Source organism: Ooceraea biroi, chromosome 12 (genome assembly GCF_003672135.1).
Source record: "Ooceraea biroi isolate clonal line C1 chromosome 12, Obir_v5.4, whole genome shotgun sequence".
NCBI classification, from domain to species: Eukaryota; Metazoa; Arthropoda; class Insecta; order Hymenoptera; family Formicidae; genus Ooceraea; species Ooceraea biroi.
In genome coordinates this window covers 9566973-9589680 of record NC_039517.1, presented here as the reverse complement: position 1 = coordinate 9589680, position 22708 = coordinate 9566973, and the positions used below count along the sequence as shown (strand labels likewise).

The following is a 22708-nucleotide window of genomic DNA, read 5'->3' as shown; positions in this document are numbered from 1 at the left end:
TCTCGTTGTGGAATAACAAACTGGCGCGCACGGGATTGACGTGGGAAACGCGGATCAGTCGCATCCGCTCAAGTTCCTCCTTTCTCTCGCAAAAAGCGAGAAAATTAAAGCGCTCGTATATTTAGCCGCCGAACTTCGACACGTTCAACGCGCAAACATCCTGTTGGCGCGAGCGCAACGATTTCAGATGCAAACGTGACGTCCCCGTCACGTTTTAGTTACCGTCTCACGCGCGTTTCACGACGCACTACGAAATGTGCAATTTTAGAGGCACAGGAAGAACTTGAACGTCATTATTTCGCGATAGAACAATTGCAGGCCAATTGCACGTTATCAGGCGTGGTCGCACGTGCGCGATTCTTCCGCGTCGCAGAAAACTTGGCGTTTGCCGCGAAATAATCCGTTTACCCGTGCATTATTCCGACGCGCTCTCGCGATTATTTACCTACTCCCGCGATACCAATTAGGCGTTAAATGCAATATGAAACTGGAGCGCGATCCTCTTTGTACGAGAAGAGACGTCCCTCTCTTTCTCGCGCTCGTCTCTATTGTCAAGAAAGCGCCATTGTTATCGCGCCACCGTCCTGTAATTTGCTTTCCTGTAATTTATCCGTTTAACCCAGCGTTCGAGCTAACTGGGCTTTCTCCCCTGCAACTGACATTTAATTGTTCGTGTCGGGAAAATTCACTTCTCCTCGCGTCGCCTCGGAAGTTCGATCTCGCCGCGTTCGGAATTGAAAGAAACGCGCTGCTCGTTGGAAGAGTGCACGTGCAAACTTCGCGATTGCGCGTGCAGGAACAGATATATAGATTACGGAACCAGTCTCATCGAAAGAGGTTTTTATCTCCGACGTATAAAGCAATCGAGAGAGATTGCGGGTTTTCTTCTTACAGCAGCGGCGTACAACTGTTTTTCCTGCTGCGATGACGGCACATTTATTTCCGTTATTTGCCGTCCTCATCTCCGCGCTGCCACGCTAAACGCTAGATCAAGCAACGAGACCCCGATATAGCGATATCGATGCGGCATCGTGGACTCTGTCTTTCTTTATGACGCAGCGTTACACATCTGTATATACGTTGTATATATATATATATATATATATATATATATTCCCCTAGTCTCGATCTACTAAAAATGCAGGGGGAAGTCACTCTCCGCAACGTTTCAGGGGGACCGAGTGCTTCATCGCTGTCTGCGTTCTTCCGTCGTGGAACGGATACGATCGTACGATCGATGGCGAATATTTGGGAACACGATAATCACGATGCTTCCATGTTCTTGTCGAGCGCTTGTCTGCACCGAAGCGTTTCAAGCAGCCGCGACCGTGAGAACAGAGCTTAGACTTTGATGGAACGATCCGTACACTGTATTGTCGGTATCATATTTTATCGCGGCGAATTAATCGCGCCGACTTTCGAATTGAATCTTCTTGATTCGTCGGATGGCTGAATCCGATCTTCCATCCGAATCCGCTCGTTTCACGACGACGGACGGGACGATTTCCGGCATCCGCTGTTCCGTGCGCGTTCCGCTGCGCTCCAGGAGCCGCCGAGCAGAGTTCTCGAGTTCCTCGCGCGCCAAGTGACGACCGAGGAGCGCTCGCACGATCGCCCGGGACGGAACTCGTCGCACGGCGACGAACTCGCGCGTAATCGTTTTCGTTCCCAACAGGAAGTGAGCTGCAGTAGCTGCAGTACAGTGCCATACGAGTGACGGATCATTCCCAGGAGCATCCTCGCGTGCGATTGCTCGCGCCGAAGAGTCGCCTGGCCGGATGACCCGGGCGCTCTCGCGCTTACGATGTGACAGTGACAATGGACCTGGTGAATAATGTATCGTCGTGCGCTCCGCTTAGACCGCTGCGAGGGTGAGCGAGAATCGAGCGAGTACGCGCTCCAAGAGAAGAGCACGCCGCGTTCTCCGGCGAGGATGGGCGAATTTGTGAAATAGCAAGCGGAAGGAGAGGAGGTTGAGCGCGCGCACGTACGCACGTACGCACGCACTCACGCGGCGCGTTTTACACAGCTGCAGTGTGCAAAAAGGGGAGAAGGAAAAAAAGATGTCGTGGACCAACGTGGCCAGTGTCGCTCAACTGGCGGCCTCGCTGGCCCTGATCCTGAGATTCCTCGCCATCTCGGCGTACTCGACCGCGCAGACGACCAGCGGGCAGCAGCCCTTCGAGCGGACAACCTATATCGTACCGCTGTATATCAACGACAGCGATTACGATGCTTACGAAGGTAATTCGAGGAAGGACCTTGCGGTGGACAGACTGACGCGAACCTGTGCTTCCTGTTCGGGAAAAGTGCAGATACGCTTGGAATAGGATTAATAAGGAAATTTGTGTTGATGATGACAGAAATAAAAAGTACCAAAATGGAAAATATGTAACGAGCGAGCACCGAAATAATATAGTAGAAATTAAATATAATAAAGAATAAATACGCGCTTTTTACAGGGCGATATCTCGACGCGTTTCTCGCAAACTTGTTGAGGATGATAATTTACCTTTTCTTTCGAAAATCGGAAGCATTTATTCCGTTTCCGAAATCGACTTGATAAACGAACGCATCGATGCAGCAAATCGATAACTTCAACCCTACTTTTTCGAAAAACGCGTGAGATGATCTCTAAGCAGCGAAATTTTCGCTACTTCCCACGACGCGACGGGTTTAAAAGCGGGATTAATTGGTGAGGCGTGAGAAAAAAGGCCGGGCGCGAGTTTCACTAGGAAATGCCGTGTGGTCATTCAAGTGTTGCGTTACTCAGCGCGCAGCGGCTACCTCGTAATCACCTCGCCGGTGTAAGATTGTCCACTCGTGTAATCGACGCTTAACTCATTTCCCGTTCCGTCTCGATTTCGCGGAACGTGGTGCAACGGCCAACGCTAGCGCGTTTCGTTCGTTCCCGTCTGAAAGACGCCTTGAAGGCGCGCGCGTCCGTTCCACCTTCCCTCGTCAAACCGACAATGCACACCCGTGGTTGCGCAAAATCGTGTTCGAGTGCGTACATACTAACACGTACGCGTGATGCACATTATGACACCAGCGCGAAGCGACGGTTGCCGCATTATTTTGTAAGCCGTTGCTAATTGCCGCAAGTGCGAGTTTGTGCCCGGCGTTCGTTGCCGGGAAAACGAATATTTTGTAACGCTTGTAACGCTGCACGTCCGCGAGCAATGTGTAATCGCTCATTTTACGATCGCAAACCGGATATACCGTCCTCCTGCCTCCTCCTCGACGATCCTCCGTTCCGTCTTCTACCGTGAATATTGGCGCGACGGAATATTGACGAGATGCGTGTCTCGCGTGCCGTAAAAAGAGTGCACGTCATCCGTTTTTTGCATTCGCAGCATATAGTCTGCATGTATATCGTCATGGCAACGATTACCTATTGACCTCGCCGTGGTATAAAATTATTCCCGTTTCGCGTGCACCTTGTAGCCGTTTTCAAGAGAGACCGCCGCGCCGCCGCGCGTTATCCCCGCACGCGGAATTCAGACATTCTATTTTTACGACAAGACCGCAAGGTCGGTAGCCTAATCCGGTCGCGTAAAAACAAGTCGGAGTACTCGCGTATACGGTCGTCGAGTGACTTGTGCGTCAAGTAACAAAGGATACTAATGCACGAACAAATTGCACAAGTTAAAAGTACGCGGAGAGTTAACTATCGCACGGTACCAATTTACCGAACGCAAAGAAATCTTTCTCGTCATTTTGGAAAGTCGTTCTGCATTCGGGAGGATCCATTCGCTCGAGGAGCGCGCGATCAATCAAAGCTTTCTACTTGAAGCCGAGCCGCGGCACTCGGAATAGTCGCTGCAAGTCCAGATTCAACTCGAGGCTGTGCAAATCGGCAGGCTGCTCCGAAGCAGGTACCTCGTTCCTTATCGACTGTTCCTTTCACTCGTGAACCGTTACTCCCTGTGCGAACCTATCTTAATAAAGACACTTTCGCCTGCGTGACTCTGCTCGGCCGGGCCCGTCTCATGTTCTCGTGGAAAACGCCGGATAATCACCTGATATTATCATCGAGCGCCTTTCGCGTTTTCCGAGCTAGCTCGTGAAACGACGCCTCGCGCACTCGAGAGTCTCTCTTACTTTCACGGCGCGAGACGGTTTCTTCCGTCGCTAGTCTTGCTCGTCTGCAAGGCCGCTACCTCGTTGCGGGACAAAGCCGCTTTTGACTGAAGGCATGAATAACGCGTCCAGAAAGGTTTCCGCGCGTTTCGCTCGACACGCCGCGTGCGCGCGGTGGGTTACTGCAAGATCGCGGCCTTGCGCCACGCTGGTATTAGTAATCGTATTTATTTTTCCCGATAGTAATACGAGAACGACTTGCCACGAACGTGTCGTACGTGTACAATGGGCTCGATATACTATGTATGACATGACGCCACCGTTGCAGCTCTTGTAAAGGTTGTTGTATGCAGCCCGGCGCTCTCCGCGCGACAACTCTGCATTTTATTACACGTCGTTAATCTAACGCGAGTTCGATAAGCGCACGAATCCGAAACGGAGCGTTACACGTGCCGGTGGACAATAACGCGAACTAAAGGTCGCTAAACAGCCGTAAATCATCGATCGATGTCAGCAAGAGAGCTTGCAACAAGCTTGCCGCACATTATGTGCGCGAAATCATTTTTACGACGCTCGAATGGCTCTCGTTCGCTGCAGTTTTGCTGGAATCGTCCACTAAAGTCACGCGAAAATCGCATCGCGCTCACTTCACGCGCGATTTTCGATGCAATTTTCGCGGGATCCGCCGTCATGCTACGCGTCATTTGCGTTCTATTTGGAGCATATTGCCGCGCGCGAGCCGTCTAGTCTAAGCAAGTTTACTGTCAATGATTTTACGCAGCTGAGACTAGAATGCAAATCAATTTGCATGTTTTAAACTGCGCACCGCGCGACGGCGCAGTATGGTAATGCCGCGGCAGATGTATGAATATTCAATAAATTTGATCTCTCTTATGCACGCTTCGACGGCCGTTTATCCATCCGTGCTATTTACTCGCTTCGGAAAAATGGAAATACAGCGCGTATGGGTTTCAGTATCCCACGCTGCTCTCACCAAGGAACTATGAAACAATCGTAGAAATTAGTTTATGCCCACGCATGTATTTTTATTGTACGTCCACGTGAATAGCGCTCGCCGCGTGAAAAAGTATTCCGCCTGGTAATAAAAGAGCGAGATACAAATATTAATGCAAATATTATATTTATTACATAGATGCGTACATAGATGCTTTTTGCGGAGCCTTAAGCTTTAAGCGCATTATCTCAGCAACATTATCGCCGCGACAGCGTGATAAAATGATGAGAAAATGCGCGGATCGATTTATGGTGTAAGGAAAAAATCAGGCGCGTCTCTTTTCTTCTTCCAGCTCCAACAAAGCCGGAGAATCTCACCTCACGAGACATCACGGGCACCACCATTAAACTCTCGTGGTCGGAACCCGAGAACGCCAACGGTGTCATCGCCGGTTATCGCATTTACTATATGTATTCCAACTACACAGACGTCAAGATGCATATACCCGATAAAGCTCCCGACGATCCGAGTATCGATTTCGTCCTGAAAGAACTGCGTGAGTATACATTTCATGCGGGACTTACAATGTCTCACGTGCAGTATATTGTCACGAAAAAAAAGGTTACGAGCCAAGAAGAGATTGCGTTCGATAAAAATTGAGGGAGGCTGGATATATAGGACGGATACGTTTTCCGGGATGTCTTATTGAAATTTTTATACAAGCTCTCTTCTATTCCACGTAACGCGTAAAAGTGCGTGATACGGTGGGTTTCAACCGACCCGTGCTATCTGGCCTTTGTACTTTTTCTTCCAACGCCGGATAACGCGTGAGATTAAATATGTAATCTTCGTGAGACGAATAGTCGTCAGAGTAGACTGCTAGAGATAGGTCGGTGTACTTAGCTCATTGATAAGCGAGGCTCGATCTCTTATCTTCGCACATGTTCTACCTCTGTTTTTTCCATACGCGTTTGTTACGCGAGCGAATGTATCGTAATTAAGTAATTCTAGTTCGCACGCGTTATTATTTGCAGATAAAAAAACAATTATTTTATCGCGCGCGAAACGTGGATCGCGAGCCGGTCTCGATAAGATCCGGTGAACAAGTTGACGATGTGCCGTCACCATGAGAAATAGTCGCTTGAGGTTTCATTCACGACTATTCGCTCAATTATCATTCATGAGTGGCGCCGTTACATGTTGCAGGCCCGTACACCGAATACAAAATCTGGGTGAAGGCTTACACGCGGAAGAACGAAGGCGATCCTTCCGACCAAATTATTCGCAGGACCGACATCGTAGGACCAAGCGCTCCTATCATCTTGAACTTGACTTGCCAATCTCATGAGTCCGTCTACGTGCATTGGGCCAGGCCGGCCCATTTCTGGGGCTCGATCGACTATTACTATATCCGTTATCGAAAGGAAAATACAAGAGTTTACGAGGATATCGAGCTGCCCACTGAGAAGAATCATATCGAAAGCGGAGTACGTTTCTTTCACAGTTGATTTCATCGTGAAACATATAATTAACAAATATTAATAATAATATTCAACGAAAGTAATATTCACACAACAATAAAATTTGCAACATTTAATTATAAAACATTCGAAGTAATACCAGGTAATACATATAATTATCAGTATTTAACATGCAATAATAATTTAATAAAAATTTATTAATTACCATTAGTATTTAACGTACAATAATAATAATCTGATAAAAATTTATTAATCATTATCAGTATTTAACGTGCAATAATAATCTGATAAACATTTATTAATATAAATGCATCTATTATTTATCGTTTCTTCCTGTTTCATTTCGAATTTAATTGAATCTTTTTCTCAGCGAAATTATAAATTACAGCATTTAAATTTTACTCATCAAAATAAAATCTCCATTTTACATAATAAATTTATACGGCATTATGAACGTTGCAGACGATTATACCCAACTTGACGATGAACACCGTGTACGAGATTATGGTGCGGGGAGCCACCAAGAGCACGATCAACAGCCACCTCATCATCCAAGGCGAATTTTCGATACCCACAAAGGTTTTGGTGACCCGCGACTGCGACAAGATACCGCCCTTGATGCGCCGCAGCAGCAAGGAGCTCAGCGCCGGAGTGATCGCCGGAATGGTCTGCGCCTGCTTCGCCGTGATGCTGGCAATCACGGCCTTCGTGCTGTGGAAGTATGGCTTGATTTTTAATGCACAGCACGCTTCATTCGCACTTACCATCGAGGAGACCTCCTACTTGATTATCAAGCGATATTTCCGCGTGGCTCGCGTCCGTGGAATGCGTCCATGCGCCCGATTCTGAACACGAGGCGAGCTCATGCAACATAAATCCACGATAAATCTCGTTTTAAGTTACGCAACGAAATTATCCCTCGTGCTAGTTTACATGCATTTCTGCCGAGCAGCAATACACGATCAGCAATACAGGTTTCTTTTCTTATGTAACTGTGATAATCCTCAGCATGCGTCGCGATAAGTGACTGTTAATTAATAGAATGACGCGATAACGATGTGCATGCCTCGTAGCTAGAATACTTAAGTATGGGACATAATTAAATGTTTCGTTCGGGACTACAACGAAAGTTTCCAAATGTTGAGAAATGTCAACGAGAAATTGGCTTTCTCCGTCTGCGTAACTGCTATGCTTCACCGTTACGCTCGATCTTGCCGAAGTATCATTTCGCCAGCGTTTCACTTCCGCTCCGCGCCAATTGATCCGTCGCTGAGGAATCCATTATATTTGTTTCTTGGAAATTGCAGACCGCATGATCGATACGTTCGAGCATCTGGATCGCGGATCGCATTTAGAGTACAACGCGAGCAATTAGAAAGTTTCCGACGAACGGTGTAATCAGGTGCACTTTTGCACGCATTTTTCCCATTCAAGCTAATTTCCTGCTGCGTCCCAATGTAGGTGTACAGATTAGTGTTTTTTATACATACAAGTACACCTACCTCTTGTTATTTTTTTCATTAAATTCTAAGATATTTGGTTTTATTACTAACATTACTGTAGGAATGTGATAACAGATAAACTATACACAGAGAAAAAGATTTCTTAGAATTTAATAAAAAAATTATTAAAAATAAAAAAATATATGCATTGAAATAGTTGAATAAAGCTTTTTGTTTGGAGGAAAAATACGATTATTTTAATATATTATAAAATTAAAGCAAATAACAGATATAGAATTAAAATAAATTAAAGAAAACGTTGGATTTTCCATTTCAGTACAATTAAATATATAATATCCATTAAATGTTTTTATGACTTATATTTTCTATTTGCAATAAAAACTAAATATATAAATTTTTTCTATAAAATTAAATATAAAATTTATATTTTATCTGAATAATTTTCTTATAACAAGGATGTATCGATATAAACATATCTTTATATTTTCAGATAATAGCAATGCTATATTCTGTATCAATGTAGTTTCAGTATTTAATTTTTATGATATGGATGCTATTTGGAATCTCTTTCCCTTTCCTAAAAAATTAATTAATTCTTTCCACTCCTTATCAGTTAGAAGAAGTGGAAGATTTATGCTACTAATTTTATGTTCAAACATGATAAATATAAAAATAAAAATACACAAACATAAGAATAATTGATAAAATATAACATTTTAATATTTATCCATTAAACATATTTATCATTTATTCCAGTGCTTCAATACTAATTAGTAAATTAATTAATGAGTAATAATTAATTTGATTAACTTTTCCAAAATTATTTACTGATTTACAGTAGCGTTTAAATACATAATATCTGTTTCAGGCAAGTATTTAAAGTTTTATTAAAATAAAAAAAGACAATATGTAATCAAAATCCATTTTTATACTAACAAGTACTATTATTACATTTATTCCAGATATACTTATATATGAATATTGTACTTGAATATGAATATAATAGATTAGTGATCCGATTTTTAAGGATCTGATCTAGGAAGGATATAATAGAATTCGAAATATTTATTTTGTTTAATCTTGCACATTCTTCTTATTAACTTGAGATAAATTAAACGTGCTTCATACAATTATGAGTTATTCACAACTGAATAGATTAATGTCATCCAGTGAGTCTGCATTTATAAAAATATTTTACGATATTTTGTAGATTCCATCGATTTCTTTCTTCTTAAGTCCTTGTTCTTGAAGAGGTAGAAGAGATTAAATTGTATAATCGATTACACAATTATGTGAATGATAAAATATACAATATTATAGAAGAATTTTGTTGAATTGAAACGCATTGAAAAAGAATGGCATTATTACAATCTCAGTTATGCATATATAATGAATAACAAAAATAAATGTATGTATGTAAAATGAACATGAAAAAAGATATAATTACGTAATCTTCATAATTACAATCGATTCATTGAACTTTCAATTATGGATAATAATGGTTACGACGTGGATAATACCAGACTGCATTAATTAAAACTTCGACAATATCAAAGAATCATATCATAAAAAAGGCTCATATCATAAAATATGTTTTTACATTGTGAGACTAATTATTCTATTATTATATTATATTATTCTGAGCAATACATTAATTGTAAAAACAATTTCGTTACTTAAATCAAATATATTTTTTGTCATTCTTATTCAAACATCACTGAGCAACATTTCATGTGATCAAACAAGGTATTATTTGGACAAAAAGAATTCTTTCAAATAACAGTATTTGTTTGTTCAAATAATACCGTTTAATGCAACGAGATAGTACCATTTTCAACCAACAAAATTAATCTTTTTTATAACATAATGCTGTTTGAGTGAAATAAATAAGGTATCAAACAGAAAAGAAAATAATATCTAAAAAAATCTTTTTCTCTGTGTCTACAATTCTCTAAGAAAAATCCAATATTATCTCATTATTTTTCAAGCAATGCTCTTCTCACGATTGTCGACACGCGCGACGCTGTCAAGTTGATCGATACGCGGACGATATGTCGCATTTATCGGGCGCGATTTACGTGACAGGCCCGTATACGCGATGATACGCATACTTTCATATATCCCGAGGCTCGCTCTCGTGTCTCGCGTTATCGTGCGAGATAACGAGTAAAGTGACAAGGGCTAAGTGTGGTCTTACAGTCATCGGAGCAACTCACCGCGTGGCGCGACACAAGCCGATGCGGCGCGGCGCGGCGCGGAGCGGAACGGAACGGAGCGGCGTGGCACGCATCGAACGGGTAATCTTGTGCCGTCTGCGTCGCGCGAACGAGAACGTGCGCGCTGCGAGTTTCGCTCTTCTCGCGCACCTAAGTGTCGTGATCCCGTGCTGTGACATTCGAGAGCCAAGACAAAGCGTCAGCGACGCGAGCAATGTGCGAAGGATCGGCCGTCGCTGCTGACAGCGAGCTCATTTTCTGGGTCACGGACGAAGCCCGACACGGTCGTTATTCATTCTACGAGCGCGTTCGGTGATTCCGCGAGCGTTCCGCGCGACCGGGAGGCCTCGCCTATGATGGACGCTGTCGTCAAGATCGCATCGTCGAAATGAAAAAGTTTCTCTGCAACTTGTAAGTTCGCCGCTCGAGGGATTCGGAACTGCGAGCGCGATAGATCGCCGTTAATTCTCGCGTATCAATATCCGATGGTTTCCGGTGGTCAAAGGCGAAGTCCACGCGCGTGTCTCTTATTAATTTAACAAACTTCGCAGTTCATCCATAATTGGCACGATCTCAGAGTGTGTGAGGAGTTACAGTGTTTACGGATAATATTCGCGCACAAAATGGGATATCAAGAATTCCTCTTCCGTTAGGCAAATTTTGCTCAAAGCCGGTCCATCTGAAAAGGGAAAATATCCAGGGTCCGCCTCTCTTCTGTTCCAGGCCGATTTTTAGGAAATGCTTCCACACCGCCTACTATTATCTGGATTATCCGCCGCGAAACGTTCCCACTTTGCAAGAATGGGAGAACAGCGAGCAGGATGGCGAGAGGACCGCCGTGGCGGTCCAGCAATTCGTCCAGCACGTGGCGAGTCTGCACGCCGACGGAGACATCGGCTTCAGCAAGGAGTACGAGCTGATACAGTCCGAAACGGGCGATTACACCGTGGAGAACTCCCAGTTCGCCGAGAATAAGGCCAAGAACAGATACTTGAATATACTTGCGTGTAAGTAACCATTATCGTTGGCGCCGTTGGAATATTTACAAATGAAAGGAAACGTCTTAACATAGAACGCCGTGCGTTTCCCTGCCTCGTGTGGCGAGAACGTTCCACTTCTGAAGGATATTTCTATTTACCATCGCTGCGCAATACCCGCTCCGTTTGATTTATTTCAGTTTCTCAGCCCGGTCTCGCCTATAGCTGACCCCTTTCATCGATTCCATTTGATTGAGATTACGACATATCGCTATTAATTCCGACGACGGGGGGAATGCGAGCGGGAGAATTGTCAATTAAAACTCGGGAAAGAAGTAAATTTATCACGCAACGGAGTAATAATTGAGTAATAATTGGATAGCCATTGATAAATACGGCAAAATAGAAGTTTCGACAATCAGCGAGAGCATTGAGATTCTACGTGGGAAACGCGATTCTCGCTACTATTACTATGCGCGGAAAGGAGTAATCGCGGACGACGTAATCTTCCGCCAAGTTAAAACGACACATTGCGAGATATCTCGGTTTGAATCATGCGGTTGATTTGAACGTCGATTAGAGCGATAAGTGGGTAATCATGTAGCACGATTAACGCTCGTATTTCTAGACCGACAACAAAATGCAATTACTGAGACAATGAAAATCTTACTGAGAAAAAAAGAGAAAACGCTTGTTTCACTCGGTCGGAAGTGCCTTAATTATTTTTTTTATGTTATTAGACGACCATACCCGCGTGCAATTGCTGTCTTGCGGCGGTGGGCCGCCCAAGAAGGGCCAGGACTACGTTAACGCGAATTACATCGATGGTTGGCAAAGACCGCGTGCCTACATTGGCACTCAGGGTCCACTTCCGCCGACGTTTGATGGCTTCTGGCGGATGGTCTGGGAACAGCGCGTATCGATAGTCGTGATGATTACCAATCTGGTCGAACGCGGTCGTGTAAGTATGAAGTTGATAGCGTATTATCTTCCATTTATACAAGAGAGAAACGATGGAAAAGATAATATAAAAATATAATAATAAATACCACGAAATAATTATAAGTAAAAGGAAAATACATTACTCGCGTACGTAGATATTCGATGCGACGTAATGATTGGCGAAATTGTTAACTATGGGATTGTCATTACATTTATTGGAATATGCAGTGTATCGATTAATTATAATTGATAAATTGATTGTTGTTACTTATAGAGGAAATGTGACATGTACTGGCCCAAGGAGGGTACCGAGACGTACGGTTACATTCAAGTGACTTTGGTGAGGGAGGACATCATGGCGACGTACACCATTCGCACTCTCCAAATTCGGCATTTGAAGGTATTTACCTAGAAATAAAACGCACGCGCTTGAAAAATCGCTCGGACGAATGAAGAGGCAGCAAATGTAAGCACGCGTTTTCTTGCGAATGGATGATTTTCCCCAACGAGAATCTTTTTCGGCTTTTTAAGCAGATCAAGAAGAAGAAAAATGGGACCAACATGGGCGAGCGCACCATCTGGCAATATCATTACACCAGCTGGCCCGATCACGGCGTGCCCGATCATCCATTGCCCGTTCTCAGCTTCATCCGTAAATCGTCCAACGCGAATCCGCCCGACGCCGGACCAATCGTGGTCCATTGCAGGTAAAATTGATGTAGCAATAAGTAATAATTTTAATAAACAGTTTTGAATTACTAATCATTTTCGGATGTACTGTCACCTTGTTTATCGCTAAAGCTTCTCCACGAATTAGAAAAGTTTTTTCAAAAAAACTTTTCCATTTAATGAATATAATACAAATTTGTTACGTTACTTTTCCGCAGCGCCGGCGTCGGACGTACTGGCACATACATCGTGATCGACGCTATGCTGAAACAGGCCAAAGCCAAGAACGAAATTAACGTGTTCGGTTTTCTCAAGCACATCCGCACCCAGAGAAACTTCCTGGTGCAGACGGAAGAGCAGTACATCTTCATTCATGACGCCCTGCAAGAAGCGATCGAGAGCGGTGAGACTAATATCGAAATCAACAACTTAATGCAGCACGTGCAGGACATGCTGTGCCCGTCGAACAACAAGACTGACGCGTGGAATAACATCGAAGCCCAGTATAAGGTAACTGATTCTTCCTCGAGGCTGGCTGGGTCACGAGTATGATAATCGCGTATATTAAATTCTCCTAATTTCTGAATTAATTCCCAGTTGGTGACGTCGTGGAAGCCGAAGGATTTCAATCTCGTGTCCGCCAACAAAGCCTGCAACATCCACAAGAATCGTAACATGGATATCATCCCCATCGAAAACGCGCGTGTTCACCTGACGCCGAAACCCGGCGTCGATGGCAGCGACTACATCAATGCGACCTGGGTTTCCGGTAAGCGGCATTACTCTCACTCGTTCTCGAAGTATATATATATATATATATATATATATATATATATATATATATATATATATATATATCAAATTCTGTTGTCGCTGTTTTCAGGTTTCCAACGCAATCGCGAGTTCATCATAACGCAGCATCCGATGGGGAACACCATAATGGAGTTCTGGCAAATGATGTGGGACCATAATGCGCAGACGATCGTCATGCTGACTCAGTGCGACGAGGTACGTGCGCTTAGGATGTAGAATCGTCAGAAATTGAAGGAGAAAGAAAGGAAAATTGGATTTTAATGCGAAAATAAAATTAATGTGAAATAAAAATAAATTTGAAAATGAAAACTCGTTCAACAGGAATATCCGGAATTTTGGCCCACCGAAGGAAAGGATCTGGAATCCGAAACGTTCCGTGTACGTCTTTGCGGGATGAAGGAAACTGTGAACGGCACTATCCTGCTCGAAGTGGCGGTCCGGTCGTTGCAGGATGATTACGAGCTCAGCGCCAGGATCGTTCAGGCGCCGTCGAATCAGAATGGGCTGTGGCCGCACAACGACAATCCAAAGACTTTCGTAAACGTCATCCAGGATTTCCATCGGGACTATCAAAATGGCCCTATCGTCGTAATGGACAGGTACGAAATTTCATTCTTTTTAACATCATTAGTTTGCAGAAACATTAAATATTTAATTAATTTAAATTAATCATTTAAATGTATTATTAATTTTTTCAGGTATGGCGGAGTCGAGGCTGCGCTCTTCGTTCTGCTGACTACCTTGAACAAGCAGATGGAATTCGAACAGAGTGCCGACATTTACATGTTCGCGAAGCTGCTTTACATGAAGCGACCCGGCGTTTTCTGCTCAAAGGTAAGCTACCAATGAAATCGCAATGACTTCAATTTTTCAGATATTTATCAGCTCTGGTTTTCGGGTCAAATTTTCGATTTTCAGATATTCCTTTTCCAGATTTAACTTACTTTGAATAATTCAAATAATTCGAGTCACCACGAATTACTAATCTCCCTCTTTCTCCCTGCTCCGCAGGAGAATTACATGCTGCTGTACCAGTGCTTGGAATCCATGCTGTCGACGAAGGGCCGCGCCGAGCCCGACCTGTACGCCATGGCAAACGGGCACATCGCCACGCTTAACGATCCGAACGAGATCAGGTCAGCCTCGTCAATCCAGCAGATCGATTATCCATCCAAATCCGCCATTCGTCCGTCGTCCGTTATCCGCGAGTACGCCACCGTGGAGGTGAGCTCCGAATACCTGTCCGACTACACCATCCCCATACGCGTGGACCACCCGATCGAGTCGTCCAGCAGCCGCGGCAGCGAGCCCTGCCTCTCGTCCCACGGTGGTAGCAACGATCACGTGTCGGAGAAGAGCATGATGATGTCGCAGCGGAACATCAGCTACCACAATCCACCGGCGTCCGGCGTGGCCGTGATGGTCGACGCCAACGGCTACATCACGAACGGCAGCATGCGCGTGCCCACCGACAGTATGGAGCCCAGCTGCAAGATGATGCCGCAATGATGCCGGCCTATCTTCGGTTGCAGCGCACCCTCGCGAAGGTCAGCCCCGCTGTAATCGCACCTTCCGGTCGCTCCGGAGGTTTAATCTCGACCTGGTAAGTGCTGCATCCCGCGGGAGTGCTCGCTGCGACACCGCGATCAAATGGAACGCCACACTGAGAAAGAGAATTCTGTTGTTCCACCGTGCAGAGAAAAGAGAGAGAGAGAGAGAGAGAGAAAGAGAGACTGGATCCTCGCATCGCGCAAGGAGATCGTGCAAAACGATTGGATGGTTCACGAGAGAGCCGGAGGATCTCTTCGAGGGCGGGTGTCTTTGGTGTGTACATAGAGCTGCGTGAACGTCAGGAAGATGTGCGGCGGGGGAGTCCGGGTATCGGTACGATGAGGCGAGACTCCCCCGCTGAGCGGGGAGTTCCCGGAGCGCGCGAGGGCGGACAGTGCCAAACGGAGAGACAGAAGTGCCGCCGAAACGCATGCCGGGCGTGTGGGTGATGTTTATCTTATCTGTCTCGCGTAAGTTTATGTTCGTTCAATCATTGTATATATTATATATTATATATTCACACTCTCACACACAGCGCACGCACACGTACACGTACGCATACGCAACAGACACACACATACACACGGCCGCGCAGCATACATGCGTACGTAGATATGCGCGTACACGTAAACATTAAAATAATGTATGTATTCATATGTACGAGATGCGTGCGTGCGTGCGTGCGTGTGTGTGTGTGCGCACGTTGTGTTTCGTGTACGTTGAACATCCGACAGCTCCGAGTTGCCAAAGAATCATTTACGATAGCTTAATTGTTAGAACGATATTGCCGTGGGAGATGGGTGTGTACATATATACATATATGCATCATATATACGTATACACGTGTATCCGAGTATCTTATGCGTGTCTATAGTCCATTGTACGCGAGAGGATGCATCGTCAGGCCGAGTCCCTCGCACACGTACTCGCAACTATCATGACGATCTATCGCGACGGTCGCACGCGCGAGAGCCGATTTAAGCCCTCTGCCCTCTCTCGTTCTTTATCCACCGGATCCAGGTCTCGCGTCCACGTCGGCCGCGACGTGCACGGCTCACCGTCACTGTTACTGCCATTTAGCACGGAAGACGGAAGTCACCGGCGAAGTCGAGAGAATCGCGGCACGAGCGATCTCCCTCGCGTAATCCGACCCTAGTAGGTATAATGCGAATCAAATCAAAAACACGCGTAAAACGTGTAAAACGACGCCGCGCCGCGCTTGAATTCGCCTCCTCGCCCGCGCGGTTTCCACGTTAAACCGGAACTGAACGCACAACCACACAAAAGACTTTTGATACGTCGCGAAACGTGAAACGTCGGACGTGCAAAACTCGTTAATCGTGAGATATGATCTGCTTCGGCGAAAAGCTACGGGGATTGTGCAAATATTGGCGAGACGTTTTAGGAGGAATACCGAGGGATGCCGAGAGAGTACGTTAGCCGAGAACATTCGTTCGAGAGAATCGTTAACGTGGAGGTAGCACTGACTCACGATGTTACAGCTTATGTCCCGTCTTTTCGCTGAAAACGCGAAGTAACGTGACGACTTACAATGACATGACAATCGCAAGACGTTTTAACAATTATAAGAATTATCATTGTCCGCACACTGTCCGAGAACTGTGAAATACAGAACATATAGTAAAACGACGCTCTTAGTTTACAATTTTCGCATTTTTATATTATGTCGAGTACTATGCATAAGCGATTGTTCAAGAATTCATTCGCAGATCCATCGATGTTTAAATAGATAATCGATTAATCATTCTTATATAAACTTTGTGACGCCTACATTTATACAACGCAACGTATTACAGTTAATTCCTATTGTTAATGACACACATGCACGCAAATTATAACACGATACAGATACATTCAGAACACTCAGATACAGATCAATTTACTCTGTCTTATTAATTAAGGTAGCTAAGTTTTGGAAGGGAAATCGAAAATCCGTTTTTGTTGTCCGATAATTATCACTTGTACATGACTACAATTTACTGATTATCCGTTAAAGCGCGTGTGCAACGAGCGCAATTAGTTACATTGTAAAATACGTTCCATTGCTTGGCCTAACTACTCGTACAGTACAAATTAGACTCTACTTTCGAAAGTCTCATTTAGTTAAAAGGATGCATGATTGAAGGATTCAAAGGAGATTCAAACCGGTTCGTCTCAACTTGCCGAAACTTTATAAATAATATATGACACCGTTCTATAATACGATAATTAAATAATGCGACAAGAGCGTTAGTCAATATTATTACATATGAATAACGTTCTTCCGCTATAATCGATTACGTCGTATCCGCACTCAGATGGAATCTATAATAGATCATCGATAAACATTCAGATTGTGGATGCATGATGAGAAACGAAAGCCGAAGCAAAAGTTCTCGCGAAGCATGGTGCGAACGTTCCGCAAATTTGCTTCGTTGCGTGCGTATAATCGCGAAGATTGACCATTTTTTGAACCAGCTTCAGCTCCGAAGCAGACGGAAGGGAGAGAGCAGAAGCAATGACGAATCAGAAGTATTGACGAATTCGAACTCTGAAATTGAAGTGTACATAAAAAAGAGAGGAAAAGAGAAGACAGAATTGTCTGTACACGTCTGAGCCGCTGCGATCAGCTGCTCGAATCACAGCCATGATTAAACCATGATTACAATGGGGAATGCGGGTGTATGCGCGGGTATAAGACTGATCGGTCGCGGAAGTCAGAACGAAAATCGATTCTCGATTCGCGTTTGTTCGCATTGAATCGCTTCTATCGTCAATCGCGATAAAGAAAAACATAAAGTTTTTCGAAAAAAGGATATCAATACCGGTATCGCCGTTCCGTATATAGCTCGCGAACAGTAGAGATCAAATATAGAAGAAATAAAAGTTTTCTTCAATTCTTTTCTTTTAAAATTTTCCATCCAAAGTTTGAAGTTAATCAACCATCTTCAGAAGATATCTTACATTTGTATGTAATAAAAATATGTAAAAACTGAATACAGATCCTGTTTAAATAATACAAATTGTTTTATTAATCATCCGTTGATTAATAAAAACGAATTAAAAAGAGTTTGTTAATTAAAGTTTGTTTAAATTTAAATACGTTTGTTTATTATAAATTAAAGTATAAAGTTTAAATAAAATTAAAATCTATTTTTCTACGCATAGTTTCGATCTGCCATGTCAACGGTGATCTTTCCTTATCATCACCATTTATTTATATATACGAGTCATATTTTTAAGAGCACTATGTGAACATAAATATGTTCCATATATATTTATTCAGAGCAACGAAATATTGGGCCGAGCTTGCGGATTATCGAGACCAGCATGTACAGTGGTGATAAGCCAAGGATCACCATTGACACGGCAGATCGAAAATATGCAGTAGAAGAATAGATCTTAATTTAATTTAAACTTTGTACTTTAATTTAAACAAACTTTAATAGAATAAAAACATCAGTTGAATAAAAATATTGCCAGACTATCGAGAAAATAATTGTTGATTATTTTAAATTTGTTACTGGCGAAAGATACCAACTAAGAACAAATGTAAGATATTTTCTGAAGATGATTCTGGAGATGACTGACCATACAAATTTGGATGGAAAAGCCAGAAAAAAAGAATTAAAGAAAACTTTAATTTTTGTAATTTCTTCTCTATTTGATCTCTATTGTACGCGAGTTATGTGAGAAATGGGAATCCCCCATCACGCGAAATCGCTCTTGCGAGAATCTCGGAAAGAAACGTCAACGCTTGTTCCGCTGAATGACTGAAGCAAACATTTCCAGAGCTGTGCGAGTGAATTGATCCAGTGATTTTTGGAGATCATAGGAGACGCGTACTGATCTACGTGCACACGACACTAGTCGCGCTCGAGACTCGTTCAGTCAAGTCCACTACCAATTCGTACATACGAACAGAGCATTTGTCGATCTAGATCTAGGTTTAGAATTACCATGTACATGTAAAGAACGCGTGTCTTTTAAAATTAATGCGGTAAGATAATTTAAGAGAGAAAAAGAAAGAGAGAGAGAGAAAGCGAGACATAAACGAGAGTGGATATAATGTTGCAAGCGTACATATACACACAAAGAGAGATGCGTATTCCACAGGTGGAGTACATTATACTCGAGTGACAGACGATTCATGATACGATGAACACAATGAACTCGTAAGAAGATATATATATACATATATATATATATATACATATATATATATATGATATGGCGATATCTCGGAGAGTAAAATAAATTGTGATCGCGTGGCGGACGAGAGATCGCCTCCTCCCCCGTCTTTAAAATCTTGAAAATCAATATCCGGCGAGAGAGACGCGGAAGAGATAATGCCATGTGCGATACGATATAACGCTGCAATTTCGCGCGGATGACGAAGCTGATTTGTACAGAACCGCTCGTATAAATAGGGACAGCGCGATACCTCGTGGCGCGTCACGTGAACGCGCGATCTATACTGTATTTTACGATATTACACGATTATATGTATGTACCTATATTATGGATAACGGAAATCTAGACGTCTAATGAGGTGTGAATGGCCGTGTGCATGCGTGAAAGAAAACGTGATAGAAGAGAGAAAGAGAGAGAGAGAGAAAGAAAAAAAGAAAAGAGACGATCGAGACAGAGAGACGTGGCCGCCCGCATTATAACTCGACGATAAAAATAGGTGGTGTGTATAGATAATTGTAGACTCTAGTCAACATGATATTTGTAAGATGACGCACACGTAACACCCGTGTCTCATTCGTTTCACGCCGCATCAGATCGCATCCAGTTCTTTTTCCCCTTCTCTGGTTCACCTGGTTTCGTGTTTCCATCAGACTCTTCGGACTCCTCGATGTTCGTTACCGCCACAAACGACGACGCCACCAAGAGGATCGACCGCGTGACTGCATTTTCCGTCGTTCGTCCATCGGAACATCCGTTGGCCGTCGCTGATGAGAGGAGGCCACGGTCTTATCCTTTCTGCGTTCGAAACGGGGTCTCCTCCATCCGCGCGAGAGAGGACGACTCGCCGAAGGCGAAGAGATCCGCGCGATCCGAGCTTCAGCCTCCGTCGGATTCCCGTTTACGCACTCGGAAATATGACAAAGACTGCGTTTGTAACTGTAGTATTCGCGTGGACCATACGTGGGGAAGAGCACAAACGGTCGCGTTCCGAGTTGGTTTTTATGTGATATACATAATATATATATAAATATAAATATATATATATATAAATATAAATATACGTGCGTATGTGCATATGTGTATTTTATTAAGCGAGATCGCGCGGCGAATTATCGCGGGAGTTGTCGGCGTTCAGAGTCTGTTACTTAGGTAAAAATAAGAAACCGGCGACACGCGGAAGCGGAAGTGTGCACTAAAGCGGTGGATGTATACGTTGAGCGCTTATATCGGAAAACCCTTTAATACGCGAAACCGTGTGAAAAAGAAAATCGCACCCGATTGCACGTTCGATTGTTTCGTATATCTATAAGTTGCCACGATTTATAACTTCGTAATTGTTTGTAACGACTCGTCTCTCGCAGCGCACGTATAAAGGAGACTCTCATTCGAACGTACGCATTTACGGCCTACGGTATAACTGTAAAAGAAGGAAACGAAACTGTGAAAGAGAAACTGTTTGTACGTATGTTTAAACGATAATGTGCTAACGATCCACGATCGACACGTAGGCTCATCGAGATCGACCGTAACTGTACGAAGGAGCGTGTCGAATGGTAGAAAATTAGGCAGAGTCCTGAGGGATAACGGGTATCACGAATCCGCGCCACACTCAATTAATATCCGATGAATACGATGAGACAGACACGCGAAGCCGATGCGTAAAACAACGGAGCCGAGACTGCCAAACGAGCACCTCTATGAACATTCCTTCCTTTCTCTCATCTTTTTCCGTAACTCTTTCGCTACGATATTTCAGCGATGGGATGACACTGGCGCGGTGCACAATAAATGTAGTTTCCGATGTGTAATTTCATTTGTTCTGTAATTCATTTGTCGGTCTCTGCATTAAAAACTCAGAAATGAAAGAATCAAGAAGTCCCATATGTTCAAATTAGAGGTAAATGTAAAACTATTAAGTGAAAACGAGAGCAAAGTCAGGTGCCCGCAATTATTTAGTTCGTATTAAAAATGCAAAGAGAGCCACGCCGATGCAATTACTCTGGAAAAAGTGCACAGAAATAACGTGGAACAGAATATATCAGCAGTGAACGGATGTGACTATAGCTAATGGATCATAATTGATATCAGTAGCGAAAGAGTTCGTGTTTGAGCATAGCGACCGCACTGCCTTTAATAGAATTTTTGACAAATCGATTCTGACCATCGCGAGATCGAGGATGAAAAGAAAATGACTCGCGTCGAGGGGACGAGCCGCGGGATGCGATGCATTGTCAAAAGCATTGCAAACCGCAAACGAGAAATCGCGAGTCTGTTTCTCCATTCCTAGCACACGTCACGCGAATCGCTCCCATCGGCGCGTCTCCCATCATTAATTTATAAATCATTAAGCGATAACGCGCCAGTGAGTCGCGCGGAACACGAAACGCCGGTCTAATGCGGTTCTCATCAATTTTTATCGCTCGACAAGCAGCACGTGTCTCAACGAAAAAGAAAAGAAAAACATAAATGCAAAAGAAAAGGCAAAGGAAAACGCAAAGAAAAAAACCTTTAGAGATTAAACGGATATAATGATTGCGGTATCAGTCATTATGTGCGATAGTATTACTCGTTTTTTTAACTCTGTACGCTTCGTTCGAGAGAAACTGTCCGTGCTTAAGAACATATACGTCTAATAAATAGTTTGCGAGAAATTTCCAACTGGTCAAATCAGCCAAGTCTCACTCACCAGCGAGTCCCATTTGGATTTGTAAACGCTCCGGATCCACGATCGCAGTCACTCCTTAGGAAAGACATGCGACGTAATGTAACTCGACGACCAATTAACGTTAAGCTAACAAATGTGTCCGCCAGACGACTCAATTTACCGCGGTGCACTTATTGTTAATTATGCTATTGTCCTCATTCAAGAGAGAACTCCTCGTAATAGTTTTATCCGACTGTGCAGAATTGCTACCTTTCAGATCGAAGCAAATCGTCATTAGCAGCGTATATTTAGCAGATGTTTGTGATCTCGATTTGTGATTAATTGAACGTGATTAAGATTAAGATTATTAATGCATTGAAATACTCACGTCGATAACATTTCGACTTTTGCACAGAAGATGTAACAATATCTCTAAAACTTGCAGTTATAATCGTAAATTAATTAATTATGAAATAGTCATAAATCTTTTCAACGATGATGGCGCGAGTACTATTATTATGACTAAACACACAAGAAAGATGTGTTTTTTTTTTATTTTCAAAAATCTTAATCTGAATTATAGAAGTAGTATCCCTCTCCCGAAATGACAATTGTTGTGATCAATGGACACAATTATACGTAATAATATACTTCTTACATTGAATTTTCTTTTTCGTTACCGTCGTCGAACGATCATTTAGCTAATTTCGGAAAAACGTT

At 43.4% G+C, this 22708-nt stretch overlaps 1 protein-coding gene across 8 annotated transcripts in view; it reads left to right on the top strand.

Moving 5' to 3' along the window:
• The window catches only part of LOC105282205 (tyrosine-protein phosphatase 99A), a 257242-nt gene extending 234597 nt beyond the window's left edge, over positions 1–22645 (top strand). For 4 of the 8 annotated variants that reach the window (XM_011343985.3, XM_011343984.3, XM_011343986.3 and 1 more), the window contains exons 8-20: positions 5391–5594; positions 6245–6525; positions 6982–7238; positions 10922–11205; positions 11916–12136; positions 12392–12517; positions 12649–12824; positions 13005–13296; positions 13384–13555; positions 13670–13794; positions 13921–14198; positions 14298–14433; positions 14611–15108. In XM_011343985.3, the coding sequence (XP_011342287.1) occupies positions 5391–5594; positions 6245–6525; positions 6982–7238; positions 10922–11205; positions 11916–12136; positions 12392–12517; positions 12649–12824; positions 13005–13296; positions 13384–13555; positions 13670–13794; positions 13921–14198; positions 14298–14433; positions 14611–15108 (3050 nt within the window). Of the gene's footprint in view, positions 1–5390; positions 5595–6244; positions 6526–6981; positions 7239–10921; positions 11206–11915; positions 12137–12391; positions 12518–12648; positions 12825–13004; positions 13297–13383; positions 13556–13669; positions 13795–13920; positions 14199–14297; positions 14434–14610 lie in introns of all 8 variants that reach the window. The other 4 variants (XR_003407329.1, XR_003407328.1, XM_026974292.1 and 1 more) reach the window with 4 other exon arrangements.
• Positions 22646–22708: the final 63 nt, after the last annotated feature.